The sequence below is a fragment of the Microtus pennsylvanicus genome, chromosome 9 (genome assembly GCF_037038515.1).
Source record: "Microtus pennsylvanicus isolate mMicPen1 chromosome 9, mMicPen1.hap1, whole genome shotgun sequence".
Classification (NCBI taxonomy): domain Eukaryota; kingdom Metazoa; phylum Chordata; class Mammalia; order Rodentia; family Cricetidae; genus Microtus; species Microtus pennsylvanicus.
This window is the reverse complement of record NC_134587.1, coordinates 26,997,577-27,014,986: the sequence shown is the minus strand read 5'-3', so window position 1 is coordinate 27,014,986 and position 17,410 is coordinate 26,997,577. Positions and strand designations below refer to the sequence as shown.

General features: G+C 42.5%; 1 protein-coding gene across 7 annotated transcripts in view; it reads left to right on the top strand.

The window, feature by feature from the left end:
* Nucleotides 1–2,922: 2,922 nt before the first annotated feature.
* Nucleotides 2,923–17,410, top strand: part of Rif1 (replication timing regulatory factor 1) — a 51,789-nt gene continuing 37,301 nt past the window's right edge. For 2 of the 7 annotated variants that reach the window (XM_075985249.1, XM_075985245.1), the window contains exons 1-10: nt 3,172–3,278; nt 3,553–3,666; nt 5,094–5,172; nt 6,838–6,934; nt 8,367–8,494; nt 8,577–8,671; nt 10,812–11,001; nt 14,522–14,614; nt 15,666–15,804; nt 15,933–16,084. In XM_075985249.1, coding sequence (XP_075841364.1) covers nt 3,563–3,666; nt 5,094–5,172; nt 6,838–6,934; nt 8,367–8,494; nt 8,577–8,671; nt 10,812–11,001; nt 14,522–14,614; nt 15,666–15,804; nt 15,933–16,084 — 1,077 coding nt within the window. In that variant the 5' untranslated portion in view covers nt 3,172–3,278; nt 3,553–3,562. Of the gene's footprint in view, nt 3,014–3,171; nt 3,439–3,552; nt 3,667–5,093; nt 5,173–6,837; nt 6,935–8,366; nt 8,495–8,576; nt 8,672–10,811; nt 11,002–14,521; nt 14,615–15,665; nt 15,805–15,932; nt 16,085–17,410 lie in introns of those variants that run through there. The other 5 variants (XM_075985250.1, XM_075985244.1, XM_075985247.1 and 2 more) reach the window with 4 other exon arrangements.

Genomic DNA, 17,410 nt, shown 5'->3' with positions numbered 1-17,410 from the left:
AGCCCAGGATATGTTATGAGACCCCATCAAAACAAAGTTTAATATTACCCGTTCACTTTCCTAGGGATGAGGACTTAAGTTCATTCTCTTAAGTTTGTTCTTTCAGAAGGCCCAACACCTAATAAAACAGCTTTTTCTCTTCTCAAGATTGTCAGTTCCGATTATTTTTGTAGCTCTTGAGATTCCAAATCCCCCCCCCACCCCAATACATTTAAGATACAGAAAAAGGGGGTTGGTGAGTTGACTCATCAAGTAAAAGTGTTTATTAGCAAGCTTAACAATCTGGGTTGGAGGCCTGGAGCTCACATGGTGGAGAGAACCATCTACCTCAAACTGTCTGACTTACATTTCTTTTTCAAACACACACACACACACACACACACACACACACACACACCTTAAAAAGTTAGGAAAAGCTGAGTGTGGGGGCACATGCTTTTAATCTCAGCATTTAGGAGGCAGAAGCAAACAGACTACTATGAGTTTAAGCTCTAGGCCAGCAAAAGCTATGCCGTGAAATCCAGTCTCAGCTCTGTCCCCCACCACCACCACCAACAACAAAAAGAATGAAAAAATTAAAAAAAAAATTTCTGTTATGCATAGGTGAATTCTTTCCTAGCATACTGTTTAGTTGAGGATGAATTCCTGATCCTTCTGCCTCCACTTCCCAAGCGCATGGCCCTCCACTATGCCTGACTCTTCTGAAAGATACATGTATACGTAAACATATAGATATTAATAGATGCATTACATAGTTTTTACATAAATATATTTTAATTTTTATATTTATGTATATATATATATATATATAAGTATAAAATCTTTAATTTTTAAACAGGTTCTTTCTATGTAGCTATGGCTATTCTGGAACTTGCTGTGTTTATCATCAGGCTGGTCTCGAACTCAGAGATCCACCTGCCTCTGCTCCCAAGTGCGAACTCAGAGATCCACCTGCCTCTGCCTCCCAAGTGCTGGGATTAAATGCTTGCACCAAGCTGGGCGGTGGTGGCGCACGCCTTTAATCCCAGCACTCGGGAGGCAGAGGTAGGCGGATCTCTGTGAGTTCGAGACCAGCCTGGTCTACAAGAGCTAGTTCCAGGACAGGCTCCAAAGCTACAGAGAAACCCTGTCTGGAAAAACCAAAAAAGATAAAAAATAAAAAAATAAAAATAAATGCGTGCACCAGCACACCTGGCTTGTTTTGTGGAGACACGAACGGTCTTTCTTCCTAGCTCTGACTGGCATGGTATTCATTATACATCCCAGGTGGGTCTGGAACTCACAGCCATTCTACTGCCTCAGACTTGTAAGTGTTGCGATTACAGATTTGTGTTGACTAGGTTTTCTAGAAAAGAGAAGCTTGGAGGTAGCCAGCATTTCAGAAGCTGTGTGGAAGAGTCCGTGTGCCGAGGTGTTTTTTTTTTTTTTGTTTTTTGTTTTTCCAAGACAGGGTTTCTCTGTAGCTTTGGAGCCTGTCCTAGAACTAGCTCTTGTAGACCAGGCTGGCCTTCAACTCACAGAGATCCGCCCTCCTCAGCCTTCCGAGTGAAGGGATTAAAGGTGTGCGCCACCACCCCCCCCCCCCCCGGCTATTTTTTTTTAATCTTTAAGCTTTTTAGATAAAACAGAAAAACGACACCAAAGAGCAGTGCAGGGACCCCACTGAGATTGTTTGGATTGTGAGATTAGCTGGATCTCACTCTACTTAAATTCAACACTTCTCAATATTTCTGCTGCGAGTGCCCGCGACCAGACCGCACAAAATTAAAGTCATTTTAGGAGGTCAGGTGTGGTGGCACACGCCTTTGATCCCAGCACGGGGAGCCAGAGCCTGGCGGGTCTAGGTAAGTTTTAGCGTGGCTGCAGCAGGATTTAAATCTCTATGGAAGGAATGTGGGTGGTAAAAGTGTAAATGAGGGAAGAATTTCATCTCAAGAGTGGGTTTCAAATCCTCCTAAACTGAGCACTCAGGGTATATTTTGCTTTTGTGACTAGGTCAGTTTGAGTTGGAACTGTGGATCTTGTCTACTTCAGCCTCCTGAATGCTGGGATAGAGGGGTGTACCACCATGCTTAATGGACCATAATTCTTGAAAAGGAATCTTTCTAAAAATAATGGTTCTTCACGAAGAAGAAAAAAAGTTTTGGTGGATTGTTGACAACTGTGTCGAAGTTGGAACCCCTCGTGCTTCGTGTATGCTAGGCTAGTACTCTGCTTACCGAACCAGGCCTGGGCCGACTTAGCATTTTTTGTTGTTTTAAGTTTTTTTTTTCTTTTTGAGACAGAGTTTCATTCTATAGCCCTGTTGGCCTGGAACTCCCCATGTTGACCAGGGGGCCTTGAACTCATCTGCCCGTCTCGGCGTACTCCGTCTTGGGAGTAGGGAGTAAAGGCGTGAGCCAAGGTCCTGCAAGGTCCTGCTTCCTGGACCTTCTGGGCATTTAGTTGAGACAACTCTGCAGGATGTGGAGCGTGTTTAGAGGCACGCGGAAGGCTTTTCATGAGAAAAACCGTTCAGTAGTGTAGTTTCCCCGACACCTGTGGAAAGCCGAGGGAAGCTCACCCTCCACACCTGGGGTCAAATCGAAGGAAGATTCTAGGCAGCGGCCTCAATCTGAGGAATCCCAAGGCCGAAGGGCGGTATTCTGAAATCTGCACTTCAATACCGCCCTTCTCCAGGCCTTTGTTATGCACGACGTTGGCCTCCCCCACACTTCTTCTTTGCAGAGAAAGGTGCTAGAGGAAAAAAAACTGAGCTGTTATCAATCTGTTAAACTCGCTGCCCGTCGCTTCCAAGTAGGCTCGCTGGAGGTGTGCCCGCGACTTACCCCTAGGGCTCGGGCGTGTGGCTTAGAAATAGCTGGGGTTGCAAGGCGCAAGGCTCAGCATTGGACCCCCAGGAAACAAAAAACCCAACAACAACAACAACAAGCCTAACAGCCTGCCATCGACTTTTCAATCAAATTGGCTCGCTCATTCTAGAAAACACCGTCCTCGGGAGTTTGCAAACTTGGTCGGCGGAGGAGCCCAGGATTGGATCAGGTGGAGTCGAGCGCCCCCACCCACCCCCGATTTCCAGCCCCGCCCCCGGGGCTACCCCCCCCACCTGAAAGTGACCCAGGGGGCGGGGGCGGGCGGCAGGCCATCGAGCAGCCCGGCGCGCCGCGCCGCCCGTTGGATTGGCTCGAGCCTCTCCCGCCAGGCCTGCCCGGCTCCCGCGCGCCGCTGTGGGCCCGCCCCCCGCCGCCATCTTGGTCCTGGAGGAGCGGGCGGCACGCGTGAGTAAATAGCGCGAGCCGGGAGCGGACGGCGGCCCTGGGCGGAGAGCGGCGGAGCGGACTTCCCGCGTGGGGTGAGGCGCGGGAGGGAGGTTCGGCCGGCGCTGCCTCTGCCCCCTCGCGGCCGCGCCGTCCTGAGAGAAGCGGCGGCGGGAACCGGGTAGGCGGGCGGACGAGCGGGAGGGCGGCCTTGCGAGCGCGCGGCCCGGCGTGCAGGTGAGGGCGCCGCGCGAGCCGTGCCACCGGTCACCGGTGTCTTCCGGCCTCGCTTCAGGGTGGCCGAGATGACGGCCGCGGGTCGCAGCCCCCTGGAGCCGCTCCTGGAGACTTGGGAGGACCCCTCGGCGTCTCCCGGCGAGCAGACGGACGCCTACCTAACTCTGACCAGGTGAGGCCGCCCGGGGAGACCGAGCCGGGGCGGGGGACGCGGGGAGCCGTGGGGGACGCGAGCGGGTAGCGCGGGGCGCCCCTGGCCATGCCTGCCAGGTGACGGTGCGGGGCGCTGCGGCGGCGCCTGAGGGCTTCTTGGGGAGGCGTTTTTTTTTTTTGTTGTTGTTGTTTTGTTTTGTTTGACTGGCAAGCGGGAGCTTTGAGGAAAAGTTTGAGCTGGGAAGGAGTTCGAAGAGAGCCGCGCTTCTCCCGGCAAGCCCGGGACGCCGTGCGAAAGTTGGCGGTCCGGGATAGTTTGCTGTAGTTAGGGACAGGGGGTCCCCCGCTCGCCCCCAAGTTAGGGTCCTGCGGACGCCTTCTCGGGGTTGAGGGTGTAGGTGCGCGAGCCTTCAAGTCGTTCCCAGAATTGCCTCCCCCCCTTTAGAAAGGGTTCTCCTGTGTCATAGCCTTGGCTGACCCGGGGACCTGGTGGCCTGGAACTCTGAGATCCTCCTGCCTCTGCCTCCGAGTGCAGGGATAAAAGGCAAGCGCCACCTCTGCCCGTCTACTTACCCCCTCCCCATAGAGCCAGGAACCTGGTTTTTATTTTACTTAAAAGACTAAAGAGATTTTCTAAAATTTTGCAAATGATTTAAAAATTAGAAAATATGTGACTAGGGAAAGGGATAGTCATTTCCTTTTCTCTTCTAAAAGAGTCAAAAATTGAATAAATTGTGCAAGTTATCGCTTATTCGTTCTTTTTGGTTTTTCGAGACAGGGTTTCTCCGTAGCTTTTGGTTCCTGTCCCGGAACTAGCTCTTGTAGACCAGGCTGGCCTCGAACTCAGAGATCCGCCTGCCTCTGCCTCAGGAGTACTGGGATTAAAGGCGTGAGCCACCACTGCCTGGATCAAGTTACCGTTTATTTTTATTAGTTTACAGTATGTTTTCTATAGACTGTAAAGCATTTTTAAGGAATTGATTTTTTTTCCAAGGGCTTGAAAGCAATCTTCAGAAACTTAAAAGTTCTTAATATTGATACTAGTGTTGAGTGACTCTGGAACCTGAGCTACAGGTGGTTGTGAGCCACCTGACAGGTGCTAGGAATTGAACGGTGGGCCCTTTGCCAGAGTGGTATAAGTTCTAAGTTCTTAACCACTGAATTGCCTCTTCAATCCTGAAATTTATTTATTTATTTATTTTTTTCTATTTTGGTTTTTCGAGACAGGGTTTCTCTGTAGCTTTGGAGCCTGTCCTGGAACTAGCTCTTGTAGACCAGGCTGGCCTCAAACTCCCAGAGATCCGCTTGCCTCTGCCTCCCGAGTGCTGGGATTAAAGGCATGCACCACCACTGCGGGGCTTCTTCTGAAAGTAATTCTTAAAAGTGATAACAGTACTTTTCTGTTTGTCCTTTTTGCCTAAGCTTGTGTTCTGTTTCCTTTTAAAGTCGTATGACTGGACAAGAAGGAAAAGAAGTCATTGCAGAAATTGAGAAAAATCTTCCTCGGCTCTATACAGTTTTGAAGGTCTGTGTTTATTTTTGAATCTTTGGGATTCCAGGTGCAACTCCTGACTGTCTTTCCAGTAAATGATTCTTCACTTGGGCTCTAGCATCACCCAGTGCATTTTTAACCCCAAATACACCATAGCAGCGGTTATATTAACAGGATTGCTCTCTCTTTTTTATTAAGTATGGTTCACCAGGTACTGTTAATTACCTTCTGTGTTCTCTCACTTTAATTTCCGTACTCTAGGGCCTCTGGCATGCTAGTGAAGTGCTTTCTATGTACCATCAAGCTATACCCGCAGCAGGTCAGGAAACTGGTTTGTTTGCTGAAGTCTTCAGGACTGCCTTAATTCAAAGCCTAAAACAGTCGTCACAGATAAAATCTCTTTGCCTTTTGCAAGTATACAAGTATGTTATCTGAAAATGGCAATTATACATGTTTTTGGTGGAGCAAGGGAGTTTGGGACATTTTTCCAGTAAAGCCGTGGCCTTAAGCCAGGTAGTTAGGTGACAATCCTCCTGCCTCTGCCGCTCAAATATTAGGATTATAGGCTGGGACTAGCAAAACCCACAGTACATGTTAATTTGTTTTCATTCATGATCAATTTTTGATAATTATACCTGCTTAAAAAATTGTTAAATATATAGTTGGCTTGCTCCTCTTTTATTTAGTGGTCATAGTTACTATCGGGCAGTCTGTAGTCTTAGCCTCTCCACCACTTAGTGACTTCATGACGTGCCATCAACATTTTTCAACAAATACTTTGTTTTTAGAATGAAAATATTGAATTAAATATCCCAACCTCATTGAAATTATTACTATTTTTTTTGACAGGGTCTCTAGTCCAGGCTTGCCTTGGACTTCTATATAGCTGAGGATGACCTTGAACTTCTGATCCTCCTGCCCCCCCAGTGCTGGGATTACAGGCACGTGCCACCACTTCGCATTTACGCAGTGCCGGGGATTGATCCCAGGGCTTCATGCATGCTAGACGAGTACTATACCAACTGAAAAGTACATCCCCAGCCCAAATTTCTTTATTTTTTTTTTAACTTTAGGATTGAGATAAAATGCCTGATATATAGTAGATACTTGGGAATTGCTACACTGCAACTGCTTCCCTCTCCTAGTCTTAGAGGAAGAAGGCATTGCTCCATTCTAAACCTAGGATGGCAACTTTTCATTTGAGACTTCGCTTACTCATTGTGGAGATATGCCCACATTTGTTTCCTGTCTAATAATTTTAACATCTTTCATTTGTTGGCCTTTTCTTTGTTTTTGCATGAGATGTCATTTATCTTTTTTAAAAAATGTTCTTTCAGTTGATTTAAAAAATTTTAATACCTGCATGTATGTCTGTGTACCTGTGCTTTGACCATAGAAGCCAGAAGAGGGTGTCAGAACCCCATGAATTGGAGTTAACAGGCAGGTTGTGAGCTGCCATGTGGGCACTGGGATCCAAATCAAGACATTCTACCAGAGTAACTGCTGAGCTATCATCTTTCCAACCCCTTCCAGTCGATCTTTTTCTAGTTCCTTCTCCTTTGCCAGACATTGCCTGTTTTCACTTAACTCCCAAAAGGTTGCTTGATTGATTGGATTAAAATGCATTGAATTTGGGTTGCAGTTGGATTTGATTCTAGAAACAGTTTCTCTGCTGTGAGTGTTATTTTGATTTTGTAGGCTCACATTTCCAGCCAGAACTCAGAATTGAGTAGTGCTGCTCTACAAGCCTTGGGATTTTGCTTATATAATCCCAAAATTACCTCAGGATTATCAGGTAGGTAAAATGATTATAGCTATTGATATCTGTTAAGTTTAAAGTATAGTTTAATGCAGTTAAAGTACTGTTATTTGTTGATTAATTTTACAATTTGTAGTTTTCCCCCATTTAGGAAGGTATTTACTTGGTGTGTGTGCACCTACACTCAGGGTCAGAGAGCAACTTGGAGTAGTTCATCTACCAAGGGAGTTCTGGGATTGAATTTATTATCATGCTTAATGACAAGGGCCTTTCTGGCTTAGTCTTGGATTGGTCCCAAACTCTTTTTTAGTAGGACACACACACACACACCCACTAAAAATTAAATATTTATTTATTATTATTATTTTTTTGATTTTCGAGACAGGGCTTCTCTGTAGCTTTTTGGTTCCTGTAGCTCTTCTAGACCAGGCTGGCCTCGAACTCACGGAGGGCCGCCTCCCTCTGCCTCTGTGCTGGGATTAAAGGCATGCGCCACCACCGCCCGGCTAAAATTAAATATTTAAAATTACACATCCTACAAAAGTTGTGTGTATGTATATATATACATATATATAATTTTTCCCCTTTTTGGTTTTTCGAAACAGGGTCTCCTTATGTTACATAGCTCTGGATGTCCTAGAACTTGCTCTCTAGACCAGGCTGGCCTTGAACTCCACTCCTGAGTGCTGGCATTAAAGTTGTGCGCCTTCACCACCACCAGAATTTTTTTTTTTTTTTCTAGACAGGGTTTCTCTGTAGCATTGGAGCCTTTCCTGGAACTCCCTTAGTAGACCAGGCTGGCCTCGAACTCACAGAGATCCGCCTGCCCCTGCCTCCCGAGTGCTGGGATTACAGGCGTGCGCCACCACCGCCCGGCTTATATTTTTTAAATTTGAAGTTAACAGTAATTTATCTGATTCATGTGACAGGCATATTTCCTAAGGAACTTAATGAGATGAAGAGGTCTTGTATACTATGGTAAATGTTAGTTTGGAAGTAGTATTGAAAGTATAGAGCTTGATATTTTCCAGGTGTTAAGTAATTCTATTGCTTTATTGTCTGCAATTGGAAAGGAAACCTACAGCTTACATGTTAAGAATTGAGAGGTGGGCAATAAGGATATCGTGAAGTTGTTATTATCTTCCCCTCAGTGAAGTGTTGCAGTTTTTTCTCTTGCATAAGACTTGTTAGCATCCGAAGATGACAGTAGTTAATTGAGTTGTGTGAGATAAAAGGTTTGCAGTCAGCTACTGTCTGTTTTCTTTACTGTCTTCTGCTTTAGTCAGGATTTTGTATTTTGACAAGAATTGTGATATCTGTCTCTGCAGATTGTCCAATCATCATGTCACACGTATAAGAAATTGGGATTTCTGATCCCCTCATCTGTCTTTGTTTTATTTTGTGTTTGAGATTTTAAAGATTTTAAACTATGGTACATAATTGAAATTAAAACTTGCGTGTTTTTCAGAGGCAAATATTCAACAACTGCTTTTAACTTTGAATGATATCATTAAGAGTTCAGACAAAAATGTGTGTACCAGGGCACTGTGGGTATTATCCAAACAGACGTTTCCTACTGAAGTTATTAGCAAAATGGTGAGTACTGGGGCATTGGAATTATATGCTAATAAAACTGTTCTGCCTCATTTGATTCGTGTGTATTTTTTCTGTCGTTTAGGTATCCAGTATTATTGATTCATTGGAAGTGCTACTAAGTAAAGGAGAGATACATTCTGCTGTTGTTGATTTTGAAGCATTAAATGTTATTATAAGGTATGCAGTTTGTTCTTGTATAAATTTTTGCTTAGGGGTTTGTATATATCGTGAGATATAGATATTAAACAATGGAGTTGGCAGTTTGCTACCAAGCCTGACAACCAGAGTTCAATCCCTAGTACCCATGTGAAAGGAGAGACCTATTCCTGCAAGTTCTCTGACCTCCAAGCACTCTGGATGTGTAGACATAAATGCTGGTACATGTACACATACGCACACAGGAAAAAACTTAAGAGTAAGGTTTAAAAAAACAAAGGTGAATATCCTTTAGACCCACACCAAGCAAGAGAAAGGTAATAAGATGAAAAAATTTGTAGTTTTTCCCATTTAGGAAGGTATTTACTTGGTGTGTGTGCACCTACACTCAAGGTCAGAGAGCAACTTGGAGTAGTCCATCTACCACTGGAGTTCTGGGATTGAATTTATTATCATTATGCTTAGTTCTGGAACTAGCTCTTGTATACCAGGCTGGCCTCGAACTCTCAGAGATCCACCTGCCTCTGCCACCCTAGTGCTGAGATTAAACAAACAAAAGCGCCTCCCCAAGAAGCCCTCGGGTGCAGCCTGGCATCATCACCTGGCAGGCATAGCCCAAGGTGCCCCGCTCTGCCCGCTTGCGTCCCCCATGGCTCCTCGCGTCCCCCGCCCTGCTAGGTCTCCCTGGGCTGTAAGTTGCTGTTCTTATATTTTACTGAAATAGTCTTGGCTATATTTCTGTTGGTAATATATTTTGGTCCTAAAAAATTGTATGTAAAGGCTTTTAGAGTCTTAAGTGAGCTAGCCAGGAGCATTGTTGCACTTTCTCATAGACATTCTGGCAGCACATTTTACATAGTTTAATTTTCTTTCTTTTTTTTTTTTTTAAAGATTTTATTTGTTTATTTATTGTGCATACAACATTCTGCCTTCATGTCTGCTCACATGCCAGAAGAGGGCGCCAGATCTCATTACAGATGGTTGTGAGCCACCATGTGGTTGCTGGGAATTGAACTCACGACCTCTGGAAGAGCAGCCAGTGCTCTTAACCACTAAGCCATCTCTCCAGCCCATAGTTTAATTTTCTAAGTTTTTTTAGTTGTTCAGCTGTTTGCTTTGTGTTCTGGTGCTATATGACTGACTTGGTAGATTATGATCACCTTTAATAATGTTCAATTTGATAGTATAGTTACAATTCTTGGTTTGTGCATACTAGTGTGCCTTTGTGGAGGTTAGAGGACAAATGAAGGATTAAGTTCTTTTCTCCCACAGTGTGAGTTTCACAACTCAGGTCATCAGGGTTCCCAGCAAGCACCTTTACCCATTGAAGCATCTCATCAGCTTTGACTTGGAAACAAAAGTCGTTATCTAAGATGAAGATTGTGAAAAATCTAGAAGTGTCCTTCCTGAAAGTCAGTGGTAGAGTGCTTTTTAAGCATGAGGTGCTAGCTTTAGTCACTAGTGCTGCAAGAAAAAAACATATCAAAACAGAATTCCAGGGCATATGCACATGGGCAATACAGATGTATGCAGGTACAATTTAATCTATTTCTCTGTATACACGTTTTGTATTTCTGTACAGATGATACATTTGAGATGTATACATTTTGAAATAATTGGGTCAAGTTATCCTGTGTGCTCATTTTTCTGGTTAGTTCTTTTGTAGTGTTAGGGAGTGATTTGAGCATATTAGGTAAATGCTCTACCGCTTAAATTGCATCCCCCAAACCAGATGTCCTTTTTCTTTTTTTTTAAATTTGAGACAGCCAGGCAGTGGTGGCAAACGCCTTTAATCCCAAGAGAGGCAGGCGGATCTCTGTGAGTTCAAGGGGAGCCTGGTCTACAAGAGCTAGTTTCAGGACTGGGTCCAAAGCAACACAGAAACCTTGTCTGGAAAAACAAACAAAAAATAAACAAATCTGAGACATTTTCACCAACTTGCCTAGGGCTGGACTTAATACAGCGTGTAGTTCAGGTAGGCCTTGTAACTTGTGATCATAACCTGTTGAACAGTTGGATTTATAGGCCTGTATCACCTGGCTTTGCTTTTTCTTTTTTTTTTTTTCAAGACCACCACTTGACCTGGCTTTGCTTCTTGATGATTTAACTTGACCTCTTTTTTTTTTTAAGTTTAATTTAGTTACTGATTTCTCTATTGTAGGCTAATTGAGCAAGCCCCAGTTCAAATGGGAGAAGAGTCTGTGAGGTGGGCCAAATTGGTCATACCATTAGTTGTTCACTCGGCGCAAAAGGTCCATTTGCGAGGAGCCACTGCTTTGGAAATGGGGATGCCGTTGCTGCTCCAGAAACAACAAGAAATAGCCTTAATTACAGAGCACCTTATGACTACTGTAAGTGTTGCCTTTGTATGTTTGCTGAATTCTGTATTGGTGGCTTTTACCTGGAGTTTAAAATTCAGCCTGAAATCAGATACTAGGTGATAGTGGTGCATGCCTTTGATCCCAGTACTCTGGAGGCAGAGGCAGGTGGAGATCTGAGTTCTAGGACAGCCTGGTCTACAGTGCTAGTTCCAGGACAGGCTCCAAAGAATCCCTGTTTCAAAAAAAAAAACAACAAATTCAGCCTGAATTATTGTAGTTACACCATGGCTGAGGAGTTTAGTTTTAAATCAAAACAAAGATTTAGGCTCACTGGTAGATTGCTAGCTTAGCATGCACAATGTCTTGTGTGCAGTCTTAATTATCAGATAAAATCAAATGTAGAAATGTTAACATTCAAATTACTCATAAGTTAAGTGTTTTAATTTAGAAATCGAGATGTTTTATCACTTCTCTAGTGAATGATGAATAAAGAGGGATTATATTTCTGTTTGTTTGTTTTTTTTTGTTTTTTGAGACAGGGTTTCTCTGTGGCTTTGGAGCCTGTCCTGGAACTAGCTCTTGTAGACCAGGCTGGTCTCAAACTCACAGAGATCCGCCTGCCTCTGCCTCCAGAGTGCTGGGATTAAAGGTGTGCACCACCACCGCCCGGCGAGGGATTATATTTCTGAAAAGGGAAAAATTTGTAATGGATTCAGTTGTTAGTATAGCATCTCAGTCAATAAACATTTAATGCGTATAAGCTCGTGTAAATGTAGTTTCCTAACTCCTGTTTCAAGTCTTATGTTCACCAACCTCTATTCTTCACAACATCTGTTGAGTATTTGTTTTTGTGTGTTTATGTGTGTTAAGGTGAATTGTTATAAAGGCATTGTTAGTGGTAATGTGTAAACCTCTGAGGTTTATTTCCTACAGTAACAAAACAGATAAGACATAATAGTATGAAGAAAAGGTTAGAATTAGATATGAGCAGTGATTAAACGTATAAGAATTGACTCTAAAATGATAATTATTAAGTATAATTAATAATAGTGTCAGCTCATTTTAGGTGAGAAAATCATGAGTGCCAAGGGCCCCTTTGTGCACCCAATTGGTTTTCAGGGAATGTTGTGGATTCTTTTCTTCAGTGGAAGAGAATGACAGATACAGAGCACCTAATCACATAGGAATAGGACTTGAGGACTATTGTAAGTTGGTTTTTGTTTGGAGATAGGATTTCATTTTATAGGACTGGGTAAATCCTGAGTGGACTGGAGCTGTTTGTGTACACGAGGCTGGCCTTGAATTCAGACTTTCTGCCTCCTGAGTCTGGGATTAAAGGCATGTGTGACCAAGACTTATAGTTATTGACTTTTCTGTGAATGTTTGTGTTTGCATGGATACACATGCATGAGAGGCCCAAAGGACAATCTCTCTGGTGTTCTTCAGGCACAGTTTCTTAATTCCCCAATTCCTCCTCCCCCTCTTTTCTTCTGAAGACTATTCACTGGCCTGGTACTTGATGGATCCTCTTTTTTTTTTTTTAAGATTTATTATGTACACATTTCCAGCCTCCATGTATGCCTGCAGGCCAGAAGAGGGCGCCAGATCTTATTACAGATGGTTGTGAGCCACCATGTGATTGCTGGGAATTGAACTCAGGACCTTTGGAAGAACAGGCAGTGCTCTTAACCTCTTCGCCATCTCTCCAGCCCCTGATGGGTCCTCTTTTCTCCATCTTTCCAACTTTGGGATTTCAAACATGTACAAATTTTTTTTTAAAACAAAGGTTCTGGGGATCAAATCTAGGTCTTCCTTCTTGTCTTGCAAGCCCTATACCAGCCCATGAAGTTTTTATTGGTACCATAATTTATATGGAATGCCACATGTTAATTACTTATTGCTTTGATGTAATATTTAGAAGAATATGCATAGACTCTCAAGAACATCAAGAAAGAGAAAACGAATAAGCTTGAGAAAGATTTCTTTAGGGTGCACATTTGGTTAATTAGTACCGTGCATGTTTTTAATCATGAACTTTATGGTGGCAGGCGTGTATAGCAGAGTATATGCTGCTTCTCACAGTGTGCGGCACACACCTGTAATCCCTGAATTTGAAAGGCATTGATAAGAAGGATCTCTGTGAGTTAAAGTTGGTTTTCATTAGCATGTAGGAGGAGTTCTCTGTCCTGCCACCCAGCTCCCAAATCATGACGTGAAGATTTATTATTAATTATGAAAGCTTGGCCAATAGCTTAGGCTTGTTTCTAACTAACTCTTATAGCTTAAATTAATGTATTTCTACTTATATATTGCCTCGTGGCTTTCACCTCTCCTCCTGCCTTACTTCCTCTGCGTCTGGCTTCCCTTTATTCTTCCCAGCATCCTCTCTGCCCTGAAAATCCTGCCTACTGATTGGAGTTCAACTTTTTATTAAACCAATCTGAGTGATACATCTTAACTGTACGAAAAATTATTCCACCCCAATAGAAAGTAATAGGTCATCCACACCAGTATAGTGGGACTTCATCTTGAGAAAAAAATCAAACTAAAAGTCATAATTTTTTTTTATTTTTATTTATTTATTTTTTTGGTTTTTCGAGACAGGGTTTCTCTGTGGCTTTGGAGCCTGTCCTGGCACTAGCTCTTGTAGACCAGGCTGGTCTCGAACTCACAGAGATCCGCCTGCATCTGCCTCCCGAGTGCTGGGATTAAAGGCGTGCGCCACCATCGCCCGGCTAAAAGTCATAATATTGTACTGGAAGCAGAGATTTGGAAGGAGCTATGGAAAGATCCCTTAAGACTTTCACTAATGTGCTTTCTCCTTATAGGTCAATTTTTATTACTAATTCTCCACATAGACCGATCTATATATACATTTGAGTGAAAACATTTATTTTTTTTTAAATTGCTTTTCAGATTTATTCTGTGTATATTGTGAATGCTAGGATGTACATGCTTGGGTGCAAGGATATACATGTTTGGGTGCACATAGGATCAAATGATAGCTTTTATTTTTGGATACAGTCTCAATATGACATTCATTGTGTAGACCAGATATATCTTGAATTTACAGAGATCAGCTTGCCTATGCCTCCTGAGTAATGAATTTAAAAGACATGTGTCACCATGCCCAATAAGAGGGCAAATTGGGTGTCTCATTGGTAGGCTTGCAGATGGTAAGGTTTGAGCAGTAAGTGCCTTTGCCCACTGAGCTGTTTCATAGGCTCTTGAGCTTTTAGACATCTGTTACTATGAAGCTCTTAGTGTAAGATCACTATAGTGTCATTTGAATTCTAGTTAATCATGTGTATAATAAAGAATAATGTGGATGGTCAGATGAACATGAAACTGGTATTTGTAGATTTTTTTTAACTATTAGCTTCTTCACATTGCTATGCTGCAGCTTTTGCTTTCTGTGGAGGATGTGTTTGTTCACACTTGGAAAGGTTATTTGGTTCAATAAATTAATGCTTGAAAATTTTTTAGACTTGTGGATATTTTTGCTTTTTGAAGTATTGATAATACTTTTAATAATTACCTTTGTTTACAGAAATTAATCTCAGAACTCCAAAAGCTGTTCATGAGTAAAAATGAAACTTATGTATTAAAATTGTGGCCTTTGTTTGTCAAACTTCTTGGAAAGGTAAGTACCACAGATAAAGAACTAGTTGATAGTTTCATAATTTGAATATGCCAGAATTTTTACATTAAGAGTATCCCACACTCAGGCTGCTCTGGAGCTCACTGCTCACCACCATAGCACAAGCCCAGGACACCACTGTGCCCAGCTTATGTGTGGGTGTGCATGCTTATGTGTGCACTGATGCACATTAACGTGCACATTCATGTGGAGGCCGGAACTCAACTTCAGGTGGTGCCATTAAGTGCCATGTGCCTTTTTTTTAAACGATTCTTTATTATATTTATTTGTGTGAATGATGTGTTGAGAAACGACACCCATCAGACTCATTGGGACTCTTTGAGGGAGTTGTTCATACCTTCATTATAGGCTCCCAGTGAACTCAGGGTGGCAGATCCACCTGCCTCTCTGCTGGTGTTAAAGGCATCTGTTACTATCTCCTAACATCTGTCTTTGAGGCAGGCTTCTTTCTAGCAATGGGATTACAAGTCTTTGCCACCATGTCTGTCCTTACAACAGCATATGTGGTGTATGTGTTATATGTCCGTGCACTCACAGAAATGTCGGTGTGTACATGGAGGTCAAGGCAACTTTGTTAAGTTTTTCTTTCCTGCTACTGGAGATTAAACTCAGGTTTTCAGGGTTTTGTGCTGAGCCTTCTCATGGGCCTTTCTGTCCAGGGTTGTTTTTTGAGACATGCTCTTATTATGTAGTCCTGTCTAGGCTAGAGCTCTGTTCCTCAGAATTACCTTGAAGGCAGATTTGCCTGCCTCTGCCTTCTATATTCAACCACATCCAGCTGCCTAGCTTTTGAACCTGGGTTCTGAGGATTGATTTAATTTGAGTCCTTATCAATGCACAAGCACTTTATTGAACAAGCTGTCTGTTTCCCCCATACCTTTAGCTTGTTTTTAATTTGCTTAAAACATCCTCATTACTCATGTTAAAGGTCTTTTATGTTGTATGCAATGTGACCTTTGTTTACTGATTATGAGCCAAGAACATGGTATCAAGTGAATAAATGAATTATTTTGATGCGTTTTCTCTTTTCTAGGCCTTGCACCGAAGTGGGAGTTTCATCAATTCTTTGTTACAGTTGGAAGAACTGGGCTTCCGTAGTGGAACACCCATGATTAAAAAGATAGCTTTCATTGCTTGGAAAAGCTTAATAGATAATTTTGCTTTAAACCCAGGTATGTAAATAGCTTTAAATTCTTTCTTCTTTGTCTTTCGTCCAGCAGTACTAGAGTTTGTCAAAGTGAGTTTATTCTGTATTTTTTTGGTATAGTAATCTTTTACTTTATCCATATTTTCTTTTAAGATATACTTTGTAGTGCAAAAAGACTCAAGTTGTTAATGCAGCCTTTGAGTTCCATCCATGTGAGAGCAGAAACATTAGCATTAACAAAACTAGAAGTCTGGTGGTATTTACTGATAAGACTCGGACCTCAACTTCCTGGCAACTTTGAACAGGTAACATCGTAATTATTAACCATTAACTTAGATTCATGTGTCTTTGTAGATTTTTGTTTCCTGTGATAGGGTCTTAATTTTGTAGCACTTTGCTGGGCTGGAACTCCCTATGTAGATCAAGCTGGCCATTAGAAGTATTCACCAGCATGCCTGACATGTGTCCTTAATTTCTAACCGTTCTAATTTCAGAAGTGTTTTTTTTGTTAGGTATCTATTTTTAAAGGTCTTTTATTCTTTATTGCACACTATTCTCCAGAGGCCTAAGATGGAGTACCCATAAACCGCTAGTCAGCAAATGCCAACATACCAGTGTAGAATATTCATTTAAAAATTATCTCATTTGTTCTATGTATGGGTGTTTTGCCTACATAGTGTAGTGTGTTTGTACCCTCTGATGCCAGAAGAAGCTTCAGATCCTTGAACAGGGGTTATCAGAGTGTGAGTACTACGGATGTGGGGAATCCAATTTAGGTCCTAGAAGAGCAGCCAGTGCTTCATTGCCGAACCATCTCCAGCGTTTTTTGTGTTTTGCCTGCGTGTATGTCTACATTCCTTTTGTGCCTCATCTCAGAGGTGACCAGAAAGGTGTTTGTTGGATCTCTGGGATTGGAATTAAAGAACCATCTCTCTAGCCCTGTCTGTCTTTATTTTCTAATGTTACTTTTCTCAGAAGCTTTGCACAGCAGGGGTTATATTGCTTAGTGGTAGGGACTATGATTAGACTGTACCTAACCATTTGTTTAATAGTCAACAACAAAGAAGAATTTAAAAACTTAAAGTATGAGGGTGTACATAAATTGACAGGATACTTGCTCATTATGCTTGTTGCCCTAGAGTCAAACTTCTGGACCACAAAAAGTGGAGTGTGCTGGTGCATGTCTTTATCTCTAGCACCCAAGAAGTAAAGGCAAAAGAAGTTGTATGTTGAGTTCCAGGAAAGCCTGGGATGTAGGCAACCTTGTCTGGGGAGGAAAACTACAACAAATGCACCAGTAGCATGTGCAGCTAACTCAGAATTTGTTTGCCAAAGTTAATGTGTGCAATTTTGTTTAGAATATAGAACTAACTAAAACACATATCCCAGGCAAATAAATACAAGTATAGAAATCTTGTTCTTTGCCAAGTTGTGGTGGCACATGCCTTTAAATTGAGCACTTGAGAGACAAGAGGCAGGGGGATCTCTTCAAGGGCTCCTGCCCTCAGTGAGTTCCAGGACAGCTAGAGCTAGACAGAGAAACCCTGTCTCCAAAGTAACCAAAACAAAACCAAAAGAGAAAGAAAAAGAAAACTTGTCTTGCATTTCAGTTTTTTTTTTTTTTTAACCAA